The 17,122-nt window shown below is 39.8% G+C and overlaps 1 protein-coding gene across 1 annotated transcript in view; it reads left to right on the top strand.

The window, feature by feature from the left end:
* The window catches only part of COLGALT2 (collagen beta(1-O)galactosyltransferase 2), a 141,287-nt gene that overhangs the window by 110,383 nt on the left and 13,782 nt on the right, over positions 1-17,122 (top strand). Inside the window, exon 8 of the mRNA XM_003482738.4 lies at positions 2,445-2,551. Coding sequence (XP_003482786.2) covers positions 2,445-2,551 — 107 coding nt within the window. The remainder of the gene's footprint in view (positions 1-2,444; positions 2,552-17,122) is intronic.

Genomic DNA, 17,122 nt, shown 5'->3' with positions numbered 1-17,122 from the left:
TTGCTCTAAGGGCTCAGATCTGGTGTTGCTGTGACTGTGGCGCAGGCCGGCAGCTACAGCTCTGATTCGACCCCTAGCCTGGGAACTTCATGTGCCACAGGTACGGCCCTAAAATAGAAAAGAAAAATTACCCAGTTAGATCAACAGCAGAGGTAATGAAGTCATGATGTAACTGATCCACTTCGCTCTGATTCAGATGGATGATTTCTTCAAAGAGAACATCGTGCTTCTCGATCCGTTTCTTTGTCCAGAGCTGTACAAATGGATGGAAGTGAGAAGACGTTGTCAGGAAGGGTTGAAATTTTAGTTCGTGTAGCTTTTGATCCAGTAAAACATATACGATCTTGATGATTATATTCAGAATGGCCATGTGAACCACAGCTTAACCCCCCCCCCGCCCCCCGTAAAGTCTGACCTCCAGTCTGGCCATAAGAGAGTTTCTTCTTTATTGCTGACATAGCATAAAGCAGACGTCATCAAAAACCATACTCTGTAGATGTTTTCATCTGTACTGGACTTGAGAGATGAGATTGTTCAACTCTCTCTTTTTACCAACAAGAGAACTGGACCCTGAAACATTAAATGTCTTCCTCAAAGTCACCTAGATGGGTGCTTAGGATGAAGCCAGTATCATCCAGCTTATTCCTCCTGGAAGTTTCTCCTTTCCCATGCTGCTTAATTTTTTTTTTTTTTTGGTCATTTATTTATTTTTATTTTTATTTTTTGTCTTTTGTCTTTTTAGGGGCACACCTGCAGCCTATGGGAGTTCCCAGGCTAGGAGTCTAATCGGAGCTGTTGCCGCCGGTCTATGCCAGAGCTACAGCAGTGCCAGATCCAAGCGTCATCTGCAACCTACACCACAGCTCACGGCAACGCCGGATCCTTAACCCACTGAGTGAGGCCGGGGATCGAACCCAAAACCTCATGGTTCCTAGTCGGATTCATGTCTGCTGTGCCACAACGGGAACTCCTCGGTCATTTTTTTAGGGCTGCACCCACAGCATATGGAAGTTCCCAGGCCAGGGGTCAAATTGGAGCTATAGCCACTGGCCTACACCACAGCCACAGCAACAGCAACGTGGGATCTGAGCGACATCTGTGACCTATACCACTGCTTATGGCAATGCCAGATCCTTAACCCACTGAGCAAGGCCAGGGATTGAACCCACATCCTCGTAGATCCTAGTTGGGTTTGTTACCACTGCGCCACCACAGGAACTCCCTGCTCAGTATTTCTTGCTGGCAGCTGACCTCTCCCTCTCTTAGAGGACTAGTTTAATGTTCATAGTAAGTTTTTTAGTGAAAAGGGCCTTATTAAAACACATAGTTACCGGTAATAAGATTCCTGAGGCTCTGGGTACTTCTGTGGCTCCTTCAATCGGGATGGGCAGGCCAGCCTCATTATCTCTGTAACTCCTTGTAATAGTGTCATGTTGTGTGTATTTAGTTCAGTCATAGGAAATGTCGGGGTTAAGGTGAGGGGCTGCAGGTGAACCCAGCCCTCTTGGGGGACAGTCCGAATGCACCTTTTGGGGACTTCATGGGCCAGTACCTGCTCCCTCTCTAAGGTTCCCCCCAGGTCCATTTGGGAATCATTAGCCTTTCCTCACAAGGCTGCCCCCAAGGGCAGGACTCTTTCTCTTTATTTCTTTCAGAAAAATGCTAAGACAGTTGAAGTTTTCTGGAACAGAAACTATTAAAATTAAGATCTTGATAATTCAGTTTGGAACTTTTGGAAATAAAAGGAACTTGTTAAGACTAGATTTTTCTTATTCTTTGAAGGACTTTAAATTTTCCTACGGCAGATGTAAATGATAACAATAGCCGATATTTTATTCCAAGGTGATAAGACCAGTATTATCTCAGTTGTACAGATGGGGAAACTGAGGCATAGGAACTGGTTCAAGGCAAACACTTCGGAAATAACGGGATGTAAACTTAGTTCTGCTGATAAATCTAACCACTTGCCAAACTGCTTCCTACCCCTTAGCCTTGAATGTTTGGGTTTAATTCGCCTTTGGCCTCCTGAAGAATAACTCTTTGACCCAATAGGAAATATAAACAAACCTTCACCACAGTTTTCCCTATCTTTTCCTTTTTTTTTTTTTTTTTTTGTCTTTTTGCCATTTCTAGGGCCGCTCCCTCGGCATGTGGAGGTACCCAGGCTAGGGGTCTAATTGGAGCTGTAGCCGCTGGGCTACGCCAGAGCCACAGCAATGCGGGATCGGAGCCTTGTCTGTGACCTACACCACAGCTCATAGCAACGCCGGATCCTCAACCCACTGAGTGAGGCTGGGGATCAGAACTCACAACCTCATGGTTCCTAGTCGGATTCATTAACCACTGAACCACAACGGGAACTCCACATTTACTTCATTTTTCAAACAGCCTAAAATAAGACTTGAATAACCTGTGTTTCTTTTCCCTTTCTCTTCTTGCATTAGATTTTCATGATTAACCTCAAGCGTAGAAAGGACAGGCGGGACCGGATGTTACGCACACTCTACGAGCAGGAGATTGAGGTCAAGATTGTCGAGGCTGTGGATGGAAAGTGAGTTGGGTTTTTTCCTCGAGCCCTTGCAGATGTGATGGAGGGGGGTTGCACCCTCTCAGGGGTTTAGTCCTGGTGGAAGGACATACTTTTACAGTCAGCCTACTTTGGGAAACCTTCATGACTTAAAGTAGCTGATGTATGTGAATTTCAGCAACTAGAGCAGAAATCTACTCACCGTCCAGCACTCTCTGGTCTTTATTCCACTGAAGGCTCGTACTGGATGTAGTGTTCCATGGTCTCTGGGGGTTCCTGCAATGGTTGTGGTGGTTTCCAGCCCTGTAGTGTGTTGGAAGGAATGTGTTCAGAGCTGCATTCAGAGCCTGATTTAGAGCAAAGTGTCTAACCTTGGGTGACCTGAAGGAAATAATGGAAAAAGTGGATAACGGTCTGTGTGTCCTCTTGCACAAGGTGCTTGCCCCAGTCTGCTTGGGCTGAGCACTTTTTCCCAGGAATACGGCAGGAAAATCACTTAAGGTACCTGGTTGGAGTCTTTCATGGGTTTTTGCTATTGCCGTCACTGCTGCTGCTGTTGTTTTATTTTGCTTTGCTTTGATTTACCCTTTTTATTTGATATTCTTATTTCATAGCATCGATATTTGCAAAACCTGCAGTTCCATGCTATATGTTAGTTTGGAATATGAATAGCTCTAAGGAGTCTGGAAGCTATTGTGGAAGTTTTTATGACTCATTCAGAGAATCTCATCAGTGTTTTTTAAAATGTGGCCTGGACACCCATATCAGAGTCCTCAGGGGCTGGTAATGAGGGCACCTTGGGCTGAGAATCTGCATGTAAGAAGTCTCAAGGTGATTTTTGGGTAAAATTGCCGCATGCAATACAGGACATCCAGTTAAATTTGTCTCAAACATTGCATGGGGCTTACTTGTATGTATTAAAAAATTATTGTTTATCTGAAATATAAATTTGACTGGACATTCAGTGTTTTATATGATACGTCTGGCAAACTGTATTCTTGGATACACTAGAGTTTGGGAACCACTGCTTCAAATACCCCCAATAGCCCCAATCCCCTTCATAGGCCGCATGAACCAATGAAAACTGGTTGAGTTGTAAGTTCTTTATATAGTCTAGATACAAGTCTTTTGTGAAATATATAATTTGCAAATATTTTCTCCCATTCTGGGAATCATCTTTTCACTTTCATGATGTTGTCCTTTGAAACACAAAAGTTTTTAATTTGATGAAGTCCAGTTTATATTTTTGTTGTTGCTTGTGCTTTTGATGTCTTATCTAAGAATCCATTGCTAGATTCAAAGCCACAAAGACTTAGTTCTATGTTTTCTTTTAAAAGTTTTATCATATATATGTATATATCACATATCTTTTTATCATATATATCTTACACATTAGATCTTTGATACATTTTGAGTTAATTTTTCATAAGGTGTGATAAGAGTCCACCTTCACTCTTTTGCACATGGTTATCTGTTTCTTTCTTTTATTGAACTATCTTGACAACCTTGTCAAAAATAAATTAACCACAAATGTAAGGGTTTATTGCTAGATTCTCAATTCTGTTCCATCAATGCATATACCAATCGTAATGCCTCACAATAGCTTTTTACGTAAAGAAGTGTGATTTAACTTTGTTATTCTTTTTCAAAATTGTTTAGGCTTTCTAGGTCTCTTGGATTTCCACATGAATTTTAGCATGGGCTCGTCCTTTCCCGTAAAGAAAAGGACAGTTTGAATCTTGATAGGAATTGCATTGTATCTGTAGATCAGTTGAGGGGAGTGTTTCTATCTTCACAACATGAAGTTTTCTGATTGATGATCATGGGATATCTTTCCATTTATTTATATCCTTTTTAATTCATTGAAAGATGTTTTGTAGTTTTCGGTGCGCAAGTGTTAATTTTGCTAATCTTATTCTTAAGTATTTTACTCTTTTTGATGCTATGGTAAATGGAATTGTTTCTTTAATTTTTAGTTTGCATAGTGCCAAGTTCATAGAAATACAGTTAATTTTTGTGTATTGATCTTGTATCATACAACCTTGCTGAATTCGCTTATGAGTTCTAGCAGTGTATTTGTGTCTCTGTGTGTGTGTTGGGGGGTGGGGTGTGGTCAGGCCATTCAAGGTGGCTGTTCTCTTGCTCTCTGTATAGTCTCTGCTTGACCAGTCCCTGCCTCACTCACATGACTATCCAATCCTTTTAATTATAGGGCTTAATCAGTAACTGCCTACATGCTTGCCCCCTGCCCCACGCACTGGTTTCCTTGGTAACTGATGAGCCAACATGATGTTAATTCCCCCTATAAATAGTAGCTTCCTTCCCCTGCCCCCCACCCTCCTGGCAGTGGAGGTTGCTGCAGTGTCTTGCCTGCTGTCTGCCATATTCAGAGAGGTGATGCTCCAGGACTTTCAGCTTCAGACTTGTAAGATGCCCCTGTCCAATAAACTATCAGTGTTTCTGTTGCTGTCTCTCTCTGTCTCTGGGCTCTTTCTTCAGTCACAAGGCTGGGTAATTACAAGGCTTTCAGGCCTGCGGGGTGCCGCCCCACAATAGTTGAACTAGCCAGGAGGCTGAGGAAACTCCTGTGAGCACTGAGATACTAGGAAATAAGGACAGGGAATGAAAAGTTGGGGGGGGGTAGTCCCGAGGGGGGCACCCACTAGCATGTGGGGCTCTGTGGCTGCTGTCCTGGATGAATGGGGAATGTTAAGAGAGCCCAGTTGGTCCTGGCCCATCCAAATTGGGAGTCCAGGGTGTGGCATCCTACTGAGAGCACTGATGAAGAGGAAAAAGGTTGGGACAAGGTCACAGAGGCCCCTGTCCCCGAGGGCACAGATGAAGAGCAGCTCCCTCTCCCAGGGTAGAGGCAAGTGACCACCAGGAGGGATGTCTTTCTCTCCCATTCTATTGACAATACCCTGTCAACCTCAGAGCCTCTTTCCATTGGAAAGCATCAGCCCCATGCTCATGGCTCAATTGACTCCACAGGGATGGCTGGTGAATACAGACAGAATTCAGGGACTTGGACTATCTGTCAGATACTTGAGTGTTATCTAGTTGGGAAAGGTAAGCCTACTCCTGACCCACCAGCCCTAAGCATTTAAACACAGGCTTTAGGGATATTAATTCAGGGACAGGCTTATGAATTGGAAGTGGCCAGTTACCCAGAAGTGTTTGGTTGGGACCTGTGACAATGAAAAGTAATCAGAGTACCCTTGGGCTTCGGGTCCCAGCTATGGAAGGGGGCAGAAGCAGTAGTGTGGTGTGATGGAACGACAGCTGTGTTCAGTCTACAATGCATTACAACAGGTGGAAGACATTATAGAAGGCCTTTGAGAGTTGTGGAGTCATGCAAAAAAAAAAAAAATCGCTATTCAGAGTCTAAAACAGCTGTTCATGACGTCAGGCCATGGACATTAATAGTGACCAAGGAACCCACTTTACCAGCAATGAAGTTCAGGAAGGGGCCAGTAAAAGTGACATACACTGGCATTTCCACCTGCCCTACCACCCCCCTGTTGCTGGGCTGATTGAAAGGATGAATACTTAAGCAGCAACTGAGGTGGGGAACTGGCTCTCAATGCATGGACCGGAAGCTACCTCAGGCCCTACCAACTGTAATTGAACATTCCAGTGCCTGTGCCATGTTAACCCAGAGGCGACTAGGCAACACCATCCAAGTTCAGCTGTTGACCATGGAAGGACCATGGCCAATTATTGGTCAGGACAATAACTTAGGCCCTTGGCACAGGATCTACCCCCAGGGAAACACGTTATAAAATGGCCCTAGGACTGGCAGGTAAGTCCCCAGTGGTTTGGGTTTAGGATTAGAAGGGGTCGTCCAGATTTCACCTGTTTTCTCCTTGGCCCCACCTGAGATGACTAAGGTAATTAATCAGGGCTCACTATTGGAGAAAGGCGCCATTATATTAGCCTTGTGCTCTGTTACACCGCTGCCCTGGTGTTCAGAACCAGCTGGGCTGTGGGGACTGAGGGTTGTCAGACTGTCTGGTGCTGCAGGCCAGGACAAAAACCACAGGCTGGGGTGTCATCTCAGGACACTGTTACTGCTTGTATTTTGCTTAATGGTCACGATCTCCTCTGTACTGGGCTTGTTCAAACATCTCACATGCCCTGTCTTGCCTGAGTGAAGGGTATTTGTTCAAGGACTGGGCGATCACGGAGGCCTCACTTCAAAATGAGTCTGGTGGCTGAGGCTGCAGTGAGTTGTCATGGAAAACGGACCTGGTTAATGTGACCATGGGGGGCTGATTGAAGACTCATCTTCTTCCTGTCCCTCAGGCCCGGCACCTGGCTTACTCTCCCATGCTCTTGAGCTCTTTAGGTGCTGTTCTCTGTGGTACTTGGTTGCAGTGTGTCTACATACTGGACCCCAGGGGTACCTCTGAAGAGGGGCAGACCAAGACTGTAAGGGCCGGGCATGGTATCTAGGGATAGGCTGTGTGGTCAGGCCGTTCAAGATGGCTGTTCTCTTGCTCTCTGTATATCCCTCGCTCAACCAATCCCTGCTTCACTCACTTGACCTTCCAGTCCTCTTAATTATAGGGCTTAATCAGTAGCTGCCTAGGTGCTTGCCCCCTGCCACAGCTGCTGGTCTCCCTGGTAACTGATGAGCCAACCTGAGTCAATTCCCCTTGTAAATGGTAGCCTCCCTGTCTCCCTGAGTAGTAAAGATTGCTGCTATGTCCTGCTCGCCTTCTGCCATACAGAGGGGCGTGTTGCTCCAGGACCTTTTGTTGTGGATGTGTAAGATCCTGTGCCTAATAAACTGTTGATGTTGCTGTCACTCTCTGGGTTCTTCCTTCATTCTTGAGGCTGGGCAATTGCCAGGCTTGCAGGCCTTTGAGGTGCAGCCCGAGAGTGTGTGTCTTCCTTTGGATTTTCCATATGTAAGACTGTCATCTGCAAATGTGGATAGTATTACTTCCTCTTTCCAACCCGAATATCACTTATTTTGTTTATCTAGTTAAATTAGCTTGGCTAGATCCTCAAGCGCAATGCTGGATGGAAGTAGGAGGACTGGACATCCTGCCTTGTTCCTGATGGTAGAGGGAGGCAGTCTTTCACGTTCTGATCATGAGCTGTGGTGACTTCACGGGTGGCCTTGACTGAATGAGTGTCTTAACTGTGACAGGCTCATTGGTGTCTCTGGGCTGCTGCAACAAATGCCCATTCCTGGGTGGCTTAGACAACAAACATGTATTTCTCACAGTTTCAGAGGCTGGGAAGTGTCAGGAATGGGTGCCAGCATGGCTGGATTATGGTGAGAGATCTCTTGCCAGTTTATAGGTGACTGTCTTCTTGCGGTGCCCAAAGACAGAGAAGCAAACTCTCGTGTCTCTTCTTGTGAGGGCGCTCATCTCAGTTACGAGGGTTCTACCCCCATGACCTGAGGCCCCGTCTCCTCATACCATCAAAATGTAAGCTTGGGAGAAACATACACATTTAGTCCATATACAGTTGGGTTTTGTTGTCTTTTGAGGTGATCATTTCAATTTTGTCTGTTAGTAATGATGTAATGCTGATTTTTTTTTTCACATGTTAAATGTTCCTTACAATCCTGGGGTAGATCCCATTTGGTCATCGTGTAGGCTGCTTCTACATGCTGCTGGATTCTATTTGCTAGTATTTTCTTAAGAAATTTTATACATATACTAATAAGGGATATTGGTCTGTAGTTTTCTTATGTCTTTTTCTGGTTTTGTTATCAGAAAAATACTTCATAGAATGAATTGGGAAATGTTCCATTTTCTATTTTTTGTAAGAGTTTATGAAAGAGTGGTGTTTGATTCTTGAAATGTTTGGCCGAATTCTTTAATGAAGCTCTCTTATCCTGGACCATGTTGTGGGAATTTTTTTTTCTAATTCAGCCTCTTTACTTGTTACAGGTGTATTCAGAATGCCTATTTCTTGAGTCAGTTTGTATCTTTCTAGTAATTTCTCTTTTATCTGGGTCATCTAATTTGTTAGTGTTTTATTGGTCATGGTATTTTCTTATCCTCTTTACTTCCATAAGGCCAATAGAGATTGCCTCCCATTCATTCCTCTTGTTGATAATTTGAGTCTGCATTTTTTCATTTGGCTGAAGGATTAGTACTTTTATTTTTGAGGAACCAACTTTTGGTTTTGTTTTTTCTCTATTCTATAGTTCACTTCCACTATAATCTATTTCCTTCTTTCTGTTTGTTTTGGGTTTTGTTTGCTTTTTCTAGCTTCTTGAAATGGAAAAACAGATTATTTGAGATTCTTTTTGTAACATAAGCATTTGTAGCTGTAACTTGCCCTCTAAGTACTGCATTAGGTGCATCCTATAAGCCTGGGTATGCTGCATTTTCGTTTTCATTTGTCTCAAAATATTTTATCATTTCCTTTGTGGTGTCTTCTTTGACTCATTAGCTATGTAGGAGTATGTTGTTTAACTTCACATCCTTGTGAATTTTCCAAGTTTCCTATTGATTTTTTTAATCTCATTGTGGTTGAAGAACATTCCTTGTATGACTTTAATCCTTTTAAGTATATTGAGGCTTTATTTATGGTCTGTACAGTACTTCTAACATACGGTCATTCTTAAGAGAATGTTGCATCGACACTTGAAAAGTGTGTATTTTGCTTGTGTTGGTTAGAGTGTTCTATAGATATCTGTTAGACCTAGTTAGTTTGTAGCATTGTTCAAGTCTAATTGCTGCCTAGTTAGTCTACCATCACTGAAAGTGTGGTATTGAAGTCTCCACTATTTTCGATTTTATATTTCTCCTTATAGTTATGTCAGTTTGTTTCATGTTTTTGGTCTATTGTAAGGTGCATACATATTTATAATTCTTGTGTCTAACTGATGGATTGATTCTTAGAGTTATAAAATATTCTCCTTTGTCTCTAGTAATCTTGTCTAAATTTTTTGTCATATATTATAGCCATATAGCTCCTCCAGCTCTCCTGTGGTTGTTGTTTATGTTGTCTGTCATTCTCTGTGTTTTTGCTTTAGACCTATTTGTGTCTTTCAATCCAAAGTCTCTCTCTCATAGGCATCACCTTAGTTGGATCACGTTTCTAAATACTCATTCTAATAAGCTCTGCCTTTGATTATAGAGTTTAATCCATTCATATATAATATGATTACTGCTAAGGTAGGCTTTATGTGTGCTGTTTTCTATTAGTTTTCTGTGTGTATTGTGTATTATTTCTTTTTTTTTTTTTGTCTTTTTGCTATTTCTTGGGCCGCTCCCACAGCATATGGAGGTTCCCAGGCTAGGGGTCAAATCGGAGCTGTAGCCGCCGGCCTACGCCAGAGCCACAGCAACGCGGGATCCGAGCCGCGTTTGCAGCCTACACCACAGCTCACGGCAACGCCGGATCGTTAACCCACTGAGCAAGGCCAGGGATTGAACCCGCAACCTCATGGTTCCTAGTCAGATTCGTTAACCACTGCGCCACGACGGGAACTCCTGTATTATTTCTTAATTTGTTTCTCTCTTTTCTCCATTCTTATACTTTCTACTTTATTATCTTAATTCCTTTGACTCGTTTACTATATGTTTTTTAGTTATTTTCTCAGTGATTGCCCTGAGAATTATAATTAACATATTAATTTATAGCAATCTAGTTTATATTAAGACCAGCTTCCTAGAAGAAAACAGTAGTAAGCTCCTCGACACTGATCTTCATGATGTTTTTTGGATTTGACACCAAAAACAAAGACAAGAAAAACAAAATTAAGCACATGGAATTATGTCAAACTAAAAGCTTCTGCACAGCAAATGAAACCATTAACAAAATAAAAAGGCAGCCGACCAAATGGGAGGAAATATGTGCAACTCATATATCTGACAAAGGGTTAACTTCTAAAATACATAAAGAACTCATATAACTCACTAGCATAAAAAAATCTGGTTTAAAAATGAGCATAGGATCTAAATAGACATTTTTCCAAAGGAGATGTATGGATAACCAAAAGTTAACATGAAAAGTTGCTCAGCATCACTAATTATTCGGAGTTATCACCTCTCACCTATTAGACTGTCTCTTTCAAATAGGCAAGAAATAAGTATTGGTGAGCATGTGCAAAAAGGGGGCACTTGTGCCCTAGGAATATAAATTGATGTAGCCACTGCAGAAAACAAAGCACCTCAAAAAATTAAGGATAGAACTACCACATCATCTAGCAGTTGCACTTCTGGGTATTTACCCAAAGGAAATGAGAAAATTTCAGGTACGTGCACCCCCTTGTTCATTTGAGCAATGTTTATAATAGCCAAGATGTAGAAGGAAGCTAGTGTCCATCAGTGGAAGAATGGATAAAGAAAACGTGTGTATGTATATGTGTATATACATATACTGTATTGTGTGCACACACACATGTATATATACACATACACAATTTGGAATATTTTTATCCATAAAAAGGGAATGGTGCCATTTGTAATAACATGAATAGACTTTGAGGGCACTACACTAAGTGAACTAAGAGAAAGATAAATATATCACTTATATGTGGAATCTAAAACACACAAAAAAACGGAACTTAGAGATACAGAGAACAGATGGGTGGTTGCCAGCGGTGGGGTTGGGAGGTAGATGTAATAAGAGAAGGGAGTTAAAAAGGTACGAGCTTCCAGGTGTGAGTCATGGGATGTAATGTACATGGTGGCTATAGTTAATAATACTGTAGGCTATACTTGAAAGTTGCGAAGAGAACAAATCCTAAAATTCTTCTTCACGAGAAGAAAAAATGTACATGTAGTGATGAATGCTAACTAAAGTTATGGTGATCATTTCACAATACATACAAATATTGAATCATGTTGTACACATGAAATTAAGGTTATATGTTAATTATCTCAATTTTAAAAAAGCAGCTTAAGGGAGTTGCCGTTGTGGCTCAATAGTAATGAACCAGCCTAATATCCATGAAGATACAAGTTCGATCCCTGGCCTCGCTCAGTGGGTTGAGGATCTAGCATTGCTGTGACATATGACATAGGTCACAGATTCGGCTCAGATCCCATGTTGCTGTGGCTGTGTCATAGGCTGGCAGCTATACCTCCAGCTCGACCCCTAGCCTGGGAGCTTCCATATGCCATGGGTATGGCCCTAAAAAAAAGCCAAAAATAAATAAATAAATAAATAAATTTTTAAAAAAAATTTAGAAAGCAACTTAACGTCAATACTATACAAAAACTTAGGCTTCATCCCTTTCCCCTCCGTTGTTCTATTGTCACACAAGTTATTTCTTCATACATTTTATGCTCTTTATACATTTTTTTGCCCTTATAATGATTGCTTTTATAGCTGTAATTTAGCTTTATTTTTATTTATATTTTACAATGTGGTAATTTCTGCTGTACAACAAAGTGATTGTTGTACATCCATATATTCTTTTTTAAATTCTTTTCCCTTTATATGTTATTCCAATATAGAGTATAATTCCCTATGCTGTATTGTAGGTCCTTGTTGATTATTTTATATATAATAGTGTATAAATGCCAATCCCAGACTCTCAATTTATCCTTCCACCATTGTTTCTCCTTTGGTAATAAGTTTTCTATGACTATGGGTGGGTCAGTTTCTCTTCTATATATGAATTCATTTGTATCATTTTTAAAAGATTACACATATGATTGATACTGTATGATATTTTTCTTTTTCTCTCTGATTTACCTCACTTAGTATGATAATCTCTAGATCCGTCCATGTTGTTGCAAATGGCATTATTCCTTCTTATTTATGGATGAGTAATACTCCATTGTATATATGTACTAGATCTTCTTTATCCATTCCTCTGTTGATACACATTTAGGTTGTTTCCATGTCTTAGCTGCCATAAATAGTGCTGCCGTGAACTTTGGGGTGCATGTATGTCTTTTCAAATGATAGTTTTCCTTAGATATATGTCCAGGAGTGGGATTGCAGGATAATATGGTAGCTCTATTTTTAGTTTTTTGAGGAAATCCATACTGTTCTCCATAGTGACTGTACCAATTTACATTCCCACCAACAGTGTGGAAGGGTTCCTTTTTCGCTACACCCTCTCCAGCATTTATTTTGTAGACTTTTTGATGATGGCCATTCTGACCAATGTGAAGTGATACCTCATTGTACATTTTATTGCATTTCTCTCATAATTAGTGATGTCAAGCATCTTTTCATGTGCTTTTTGGCCCTCTGCATGTCTTCTTTAGAGAAATGTCTATTTAGATCTTCTGCCCATTTTTTGATGTGGTGGTTTGTTTGTTGATATTGAGCTATATGAGCTGTTTGTATATTTTGGAGATTAATCAGTTGTCAGTCACATCATTTGCTAATGTTTTCTCCCATTCTGTATGTTGTCTTTTTATTTTGTTTATGGTTTCCTTTGCTATGCAAAAGCTTTTAAGTTTGATTGGGTCCCATTTGATTTTGTTTTTATTGCTGTTACTCTAGAAAATGGATCCAAAAAGATGTTGCTGCCATTTATGTCGAAGAGTGTTCTACCTATGTTTTTTTTCTCTAGTATTTTTATAGTGTCCAGTTTTACACTTAGGTCTTTAATCCATTTTGAGTTTATTTTTGTGTATGGTATCAGAGAATGTTCAATTTCATTTTTGTACATGTAGATGTCTGGTTTTCCCAGCACCACTTATTAAAGAGACTCTTTTCTCCATTGTATATTTTTGCCTCCTTTGTCAATTAATTTAACATAGGTGTGTGGGTTTATTTCTGGGCTTTTGTCATGTTCCACCGATATATATTTGTTTTTGTGCCAGTACCATACTGTTTTAATGACCATAGCTCTGTAGTACAGTCTTAAGTCAGGGATCCTGATTCCTCTAGCTCCACTTTTTTTTTTTTTTTTTTGCTTTTAAGGGCTGTATTAGTGTCATATGGAGGTTCCCAGGCTAGGGGTCTAATCGGAGCTTCAGCTTCCAGCCGATACCACAGCCACAGCAATGCCAGATCTGAGCCGCATCTGTGACCTACACCACAGCTCACAGCAACACTAGATCCTTAACCCACTGAGCGAGGCCAGGGATCGGACCCACAACCTCATGGTTCCTAGTTGGATTTGTTTCTGCTGCACCATGGCAGGAACTCCATAGCTCCACTTTTCTTTCTGAAGATTACTTTGGCTGTTCAGGGTCTTTTTTTTTATTATTATTACTCAATGAATTTATTACATTTATAGTTGTACAATGATCATCACAATCCAGTTTTGTAGCATTTCCGTCCCAAACCCCCAGCACATCCCCTCACCCCCCAACCTATGTCTGTTGGAAATTGTAAGTTTTTCAAAGTCTGTGAGTCAGTATCTGTTCTGCAAAGAAATTCATTCTGTCATTTTTTCATATTCCACATGTAAGTGATAGCACTTGATGTTGGTGTCTCATTGTCTGACTGACTTCACTTAGCATGGTAATTTCTATGTCCATCCATGTTGCTAAAAATGCCGTTATTTTGTTCCTTGTAATGGCTGAGTAGTATTCCATTGTGTATAGGTACCACATCTTCTTTTTTTTACTGTTACTTTCCCAATACAGTTTTTTCTAATGTACAGCATAGTGACCCAGTTACACAATCATGTATACATTCTTTTTTCTCCCATTATCCATCATAAGTGATTAGACATAGATCTCAGTGCTATACAGCAGGATCTCATTGCTAATCCATTCCAAAAGCAATAGTTTGCATCCATTAACCCCAAGCTCTCAACCCACCCCACTCACTCCCCCTCCCCCTAGGCAACCACAAGTCTGTTCTCCAAGTCCATGATCATCTTTTCTGTGGAAAGGTTCATTTGTGCTATTTATTAGATTCCAGATATAAGTGATACCATATGGTATTTGTCTTTCTCTTTCTGACTTATTTCACTCAGTGCGAGAGTCTCCAATTCCATCTATGTTGCTGCAAATGGCATTATTTTGTTATTTTTTTTATAGATGAGTAGTATGCCATTGTGTATATATACCACATCTTCCTAATCCAATCATCTGTTGATGGACATTTGGATTGTTTCCATGTCTTGGCTATTGTGAATAGTGCTGCAATGAACATGCGGGTGCATGTGTCTTTTTTAAGCAAAGTTTTGTCTGGGTATATGCCAAAGAGTGGGGTTGCTGGGTCATGTGGTAGTTCTATCGGTCATAGTTTTCTAAGGTACCTTCATACTGTTCTCCATAGTGGCTGTACCAGCTTACATTCCCACCAACAGTGCTGGAGGGTTCCCTTTTCTCCATACTCCCTCCAGCACTTGTTATTTGTGGACTTACTGATGATGGCCATTCTGACTGGTATGAGGTGGTATCTCATGGTAGTTTTGATTTGCATTTCTTTAATAATCAGGGATGAAAGAAATCAAAGATGACATGAACAGATGGAAAGATACACTGTGTTCTGTATTTTTTTTTACAGAACTAGAACAAAAAATTTTTAATTTTTCTCGTGTTTTTCATACAAATTTAAATGTATTTTTCATACAAATTTAAAATTTTTTGTTCTAGTTCTGCAAAAAATGCTACTGGTAATTTGAAAGGGATTCATTGAATCTGTAGATTACCATGGGTAGTAGAGTCATTTCAACAATATTGATTATTCCAGTTCATGAACACGGTGTATCTTTCCATCTGTTCATGTCATTCTTTTATTTTTTCATTGGAATTCTTAATAGTTTTTGAAGTATAGATCTTTTACCTCCTTAGTAGATATATTTCTAAGTATTTTATTCTTTTTGATGTGATGATAAATGGAATTGTTTCCTTAGTTTTTCTTTCTGATCTTTCATTATTAGCATATTAGAAATGCAGATTTTTTGTATAATTTTGTATCCTGCAACTTTATCAAATTCATTGAGTTCTGGTAGTTTTTGGTCATGTCTATAGAATTTTCTTTGTATTGTATCATGCCATCTGCAAACAATGACAATTTTTACTTTTCATATTTGGATTACATTTATTTTTACTCTGATCGCTGTGGCTAGACACTGTTGGTAAAAGTGGTGAGAGTGGACATCTTTGTCTTGTTCCTGATCTCAGAGGAAATGTTTGCAGATTTTCATTGTTGAGAATGACATTAGCTGTGGATGTGTCATATATGCCCTTTATTAGTGTTGAGGTAGATTTCCTCTATGTCCACTTTCTGGAGATTTTTTTATCATAAATGGATTTGAATTCGATCAATAGCTTTTTCTACTTCTATTGAGAGGATCATAATGGTTTTTATTCTTCAGTTTGTTAATGTGGTGTATCACACTGATTGATTTGTGGATATTGAAAACCTCTTGCATCCTAGGATAAATCTCACTTGATCATGGTTTATAATCCTGTTAAGGCATGGATGGATTCAGTTTGCTAGTATTTTGCTAAGGATTTTGGTGTCTGTTTATCAGTGATATTGGCCTATAATTCTCTTTTTTTGTGGTATCTTTAGTTTTGGTATCACAGTGATTGCGGTGTTCATTGCTCTGCAATTTTTTGGAATAGTGTCAGAAGGACAGGTATTAGCTCTTCTCTAAATGTTTGGTAGAATTTGCCTGTAAAGCCATCTGGTCCTGGACTTCTATTTATTGAAAGTTTTAAAATAACAGATTCAGTTTCAGTACTTGTGCTTGGTCTATTCATATTTTCTGTTTCTTCCTGATTCAGTTTTGGGAGATTACACCTTTCTAAAAATGTATCCATTTCTTCTGCATTGTCCATTTTATTCTCATATATAGCTGATTATAGTAGCTTCTTACAGTCCTTTGTGTTTCTGTGGTGTCAGTTGTAACTTCTTTTCATTTCTAATTTTACTGATTTGGGCCCTCTCCCCTTTTTTTTCCTTGATGAGTCTGGCTAAAGGCTTACAAATTTTCTTGATATTTTCTAAGAACCAGCTTTTAGTTTCATTGATCTTTTCTGTTTTGGTCTCTATTTTGTTTATTTATGCTCTGATCTTTATGATTTCTTTCATCCTACTAACTTTGGGTTTCATTCTTCTTTTTCTAGTTCTCTAGCTGCTTTAGGTATAAGATTGGTTGTTTGAGATTTTTGTTTCCTAAGGTAAGCTTGTATTATTATAAACTTCTTATATCTGCTTTTGCTTTTGGTGTTTTCATTTGTCTCTAGGTATTTTGTGATTTCCTCTTTGATTTCTTCAGTGATACATTAGTTGTTAGGTAGTATATTGTTTAGCTTCCACATGTTTGGGTTTTTTCCAGTTTTTTTTTTTTTCCCTTGTAGTTGATTTCTGGTCTCATAGTGTTATGGTCAGAAAAGATGCTTGATATGATTTCAGTTTTCTTAAATTTACTGAGCCTTGCTTTGTGGCCCAGAATGTGCTCTATCCTGGAGAATATTCCATGGGCACTTGAGAAGAATGTGTATTCTACTTCTTTCAGATGGGATATTCTATAAATATAAATTAAGTTTATCTGTCCTAATGTGTCATTTAAGGCCTGTGTTTCTTTATTGTTTTTCTGTCTCTATGATCAGTCCTTTGATGTAAGTTGGGTCTTGAAATCACTCACTATGATTGTTACTGTCAATTTCTCTTTTTATATCTGTTAATAGTTGCCTTATATTTTGTGGTGCTCCTATGTTGGGTGCATATATAATTTTTATATTT

This window comes from Sus scrofa, chromosome 9, assembly GCF_000003025.6.
Source record: "Sus scrofa isolate TJ Tabasco breed Duroc chromosome 9, Sscrofa11.1, whole genome shotgun sequence".
NCBI classification, from domain to species: Eukaryota; Metazoa; Chordata; class Mammalia; order Artiodactyla; family Suidae; genus Sus; species Sus scrofa.
This window is presented reverse-complemented; position numbering and strand designations above follow the sequence as displayed.